This window comes from Nicotiana tabacum, chromosome 3 (genome assembly GCF_000715075.1).
Source record: "Nicotiana tabacum cultivar K326 chromosome 3, ASM71507v2, whole genome shotgun sequence".
Taxonomy (NCBI): domain Eukaryota; kingdom Viridiplantae; phylum Streptophyta; class Magnoliopsida; order Solanales; family Solanaceae; genus Nicotiana; species Nicotiana tabacum.
The window spans coordinates 66,561,819-66,566,023 of NC_134082.1; the positions used below are offsets into that span (position 1 = coordinate 66,561,819).

General features: G+C 40.1%; 1 protein-coding gene across 1 annotated transcript; it reads right to left on the reverse strand.

Moving 5' to 3' along the window:
• Positions 1 to 329: 329 nt before the first annotated feature.
• LOC142176415 (uncharacterized) lies at positions 330 to 3,777 on the reverse strand. The gene is made up of 8 exons (XM_075244036.1): positions 3,589 to 3,777; positions 2,648 to 3,445; positions 2,265 to 2,504; positions 2,049 to 2,171; positions 1,659 to 1,952; positions 1,080 to 1,472; positions 711 to 965; positions 330 to 623 (listed from the first exon to the last, which is right to left on the reverse strand). The coding sequence occupies exons 1-8, from the start codon at positions 3,775 to 3,777 to the stop codon at positions 330 to 332; spliced, it is 2,586 nt and encodes an 861-aa protein (XP_075100137.1).
• Positions 3,778 to 4,205: the final 428 nt, after the last annotated feature.

Genomic DNA, 4,205 nt, shown 5'->3' on the forward strand with positions numbered 1-4,205 from the left:
TGATGTATGAAGTTAGCATGGAATTGGAAATCTTTACACATTCGAGCGTAATCTAAACAATCTTTCACCATGGTTGGCCAATAATACCCCATTCTTTTTATGTGGAAGTGAAGTTTTGGCCCAAATTGATGCGCACCACATACTCCAGAATGTGCTTTTTGCAGGGCTTGGAGGGATTCATCAGCCCCTAAACAACGTATGAGTACTCCATCAAATGATCTTCTGTAGAGTGTGTTCTTATAATAAAGAAAATGAGGGGCTCTCCTTCGGATTTTTGTCTTTCTTCGGGGATTTTCCGGTAATATCCCATAACAAAGATAATCAATTAACTATTGTCGCCAATCTTCAATTTCAACCTCAAGAACGGAAGCAATATGCTCAACTTCGCTTTCTTCTTCCTCATAGTCATTTGTTGGAGGAACTACCCATCTTTGGCAAACAATGACTTGTGTCTGATCAGGCAAAGATAATGTAGAAGCTAAGGCTGCTAATGCATCAACTCTCTTATTTTCCTTTCTCGGCACGTGTTGAATAGTTACCTCTCCAAGACAACTTACCAATCTTTGAGCATATTTGTGATATGGCACCAACTTTGGCTTCTTGACCTCATAGCTACCCAAAATCTGATTGATCACTAACTTGGAATCTTCAAAAACTTATAATAATAATTGTTTGATATCCACAGCCATTTCAAGCCCAAGTATGAGCACTTGATATTCAGCAACGTTATTGGAGCATCGTTGTGTCAGAGTGAAAGAATAGGGCAAAACTTCTCCTTGAGAAGTGATAAACACTATTCCAGCGCCAACTCCTTCACGATGTGTAGTGCCATCAAAATACATCTTCCAAGGAGGCTGAATTTCTATGACCATTGCATCTTCATCAGGCAATTCATCAGACAACTCCCAATCATCTGGAATCGGATGGTCAGCTAGGAAGTTTGCTAATGCTTGTCCTTTTACTTCCTTTTGAGGAACATACACAATTTAAAATTATTGAAATTGGAGGTACCATCTTGCTAATCGATCACTTAGGACTGGTTTAGACATGACAAACTTGATAGGGTTCGCTCTTGAGACGAGTTGCACAACGTGAGCTTGGAAGTAATGCTTTAGCTTTTGAATAGAGAAGACAAGTGCCAAACATAACTTCTCAATAGGAGAATACTTGATCTCATTTGGCGTCATCATCCTACTCAAGTAATAAAGCACATTTTCTTTGCCTTCATTGTTTCCTTGAGCGAGAAGCGCTCCTACTGACCTTTCATGTGCTGAAATGTATAATACTAATGGCTTTCCAGGTATGAGGGCTGCCAGTACTGGAGGTTTCATCAGATAAGACTTAATGCTTTCAAAAAGATTTCTACAAGCTTGGTCCCATTCAAAAGGAACCCCTTTCTTCATGAGGCGACTAAATGGTTGGCATCTTCCAGCCAGATTTGAAATAAATCTCCTAAGATATGCCACCTTACCCTACAAGCTTTTTAATTCATGAATATCTTTAGGCTCGGGAATTTTCAAGATAGCATCCACCTTAGCTTGATCAATTTCGATACCTCGATGTCGAACAATAAAACCGAGGAACTTCCCAGAAGTAACTCCAAAAGTGCACTTCAACGGGTTCATTCTGAGTTGGTATCTTCAAAGCCATTCAAATACCATCCTCAAATCTCGCAAGTGATCATCCTTCTTCCTTGACTTTGCCACCAAGTCGTCAACACAACACCCCACATTTTTATGAAGCATGTCATCAAAAATATTTTGCATGGCACGTTGATATGTAGCACCAGCATTCTTCAAAACAAAAGGCGTTACCTTGTAGCAGTATATACCTTTAGGGGTGCGAAAAGCAGTAAGTTCTTCGTCCTTCGGTGCCATGTGAATTTGATAATATTCAGATAAACCATCCATGAAAGACATCGCCTCATATCTAGTTGTTGCATCAATCATGAGCTCAGGGATAAAAAGAGGAAATTCATCATTCGGACAAGCATTATTTAGGTCCCTAAAGTCAACACAAACTCAGATTTGGCCATTCTTCTTTCTTACAAGGAGGATGCTTGAAATCCATGTAGGATATTTAACTTCACGAACAAAACCAGCCTCAATAAGCTTGTTAACTTCGGTTTCAATCAAGGGAACCAGTTCAGGTCTGAAGCGACGTTGTGCTTGCTTCACAGGACGAGCACCTCATCTGACAGCAAGATGATGAACAGACACCTTGGGGTCTAAACCTAGAATTTCTTTGTAGCTCCAACTAAATACATCTTTGAACTCCTTAAGTAGCTCAATATATTTGCCCTCTTCATCATTAGCTAGAGAGACACTTATATATGTGGGATTTGGATCTTCAACTACTCCGAGATTGACTTCTTTTATTGCATCAATCGTTGTCTTCACTCCTTCTTCAAGCTCAGGTGGTGTATCTTTAGCGTCTTCATCCTCTTGAGGATCACCATCATTGAAAGATATGTGATGACATACATAAATATCAAGGCACTTTTCCTTGATTTCCGTATAGGGTGAAGCATTTTGTTCATCACGAATGGTGATATGATATGATGACCTCACACTTTCTTCATCTTCCTCTCATTCCTTAGTGTGGACTATAGTATGAGCCTTTTCTTTGAGGACCTATCCACACAAACTATAATTTTTGTCTCTCGCCTCATTCTAGAAGGAATTAGAATTGGGTAGTCTGTGGTCAAAATCTCCTTTTTAAGGGAGATAGGTGCTCCAATCCTTCTATTACTTCCATGGCGCTTGTTTTCCTTCTTCAGTGGTCCCAACCTATCAAAGACTGAGGTCCTTTGTTTCGTAAGTCGATCAAACACAGAAGGCTTCTTATTAAGCGTCGTAGACACTTCTTTAGCAGCAATGTAGTTACAACTTGCCCTTTTAATGGAGATACGGATTGGCGGGGGTTGTTTGTAACCTAATCCTTCACGTGATTGCTTCAGTGAGTACCCTTTCTCTATCATCATCTTCTGAGTAGGGTTTGAAGCTTCAGGCGGGAGCTTTCCTAACTTGGATGATTCGTTGGGATCATATCCAGCTTTTGCTAACAACTTGTAGGCGTTTGGGTCAAAGCCCTCATCTGTGCGCTTTGCAGGAAGTGCTAGATTTAGAAGCGAATTGTGGCTTGATGATTTAACAAACCCTTTAAGCAACTTTGTAGATGACTTAATTGCATCAATTCGCTTGATAGGAAGGGTCAAGTCTCCTAACACCTTACCTTGTAGTTCAAAAGATGGATATTCGACCTTCCTTGCCTTTGGGACATAGCGAAGAACAGGAGTCACTTTCTTACTTGAAGATGCCTCATTCATCTTGTTCCTATCATGAAGCACCTGATCTTTTTCAACTGTAATATTTTCCTTGCTAGTTGTTGCATCAACCTTCTTTGCAACACTTTTGGTCAATATCACATCATCAACCTTAACCTCCTTTAGACGTAATTCTTTAAGTAGAATTTTGCATCGACAAAGTATGATTCAGCCTCGGTAAAGGGCTTATCATCAACAACTATCTTCTTTTCGACCACCCCATCTTCACATTATTTCAAGCACTGATGGTAGGTGGATGAAACCACTTTGTTCTCGTGTATCCATGGCCTTCCTAACAAGATATTATATGAGGTTTTTGCATCGATCACGTGCATCCATGCACTCGAATGCAAGTCTCCCATATTTATTTCCAATTTGATAGCCCCTATAGCTCTTTGCCCCCCTTGATTGAACCCTTGAATCATCAAACGACTTTCACATAGTTCATCCATCGGTATGCCAAGATCTTTGATAGTACGAAATGGGAGAATATTGGCACCAGACCATCATTGATCAAGATTCTACTTATTCTTCGTTTTCTCACAAAGACAACCATAAATAGGGGCGATTGTGTGTTTCGCCAAGCAAAATATCATCATTAGTAAATGTGATTTTTGCATCACAAATGTCCACTTCTTCAGAATTCCCAGCGAGTTTTTCAGGCAAGGGAGGTGGCATCAATGATGGATCCTCCTTTATTGTCTCTTCTTCATCTATCTTACAACATGAGGCCTTGATATATTCACAGGAAGCTCGCGGGTGTAACCAGCTTGGCAGGAATTTCTCTAATGTCACTGGATGACGTAGCCTTTGATAGTGATTCTCCACCATTTTTGCTTTCTTCCAGTTCTTCTTTATCATTTTCTTCTTGGGTATTTTC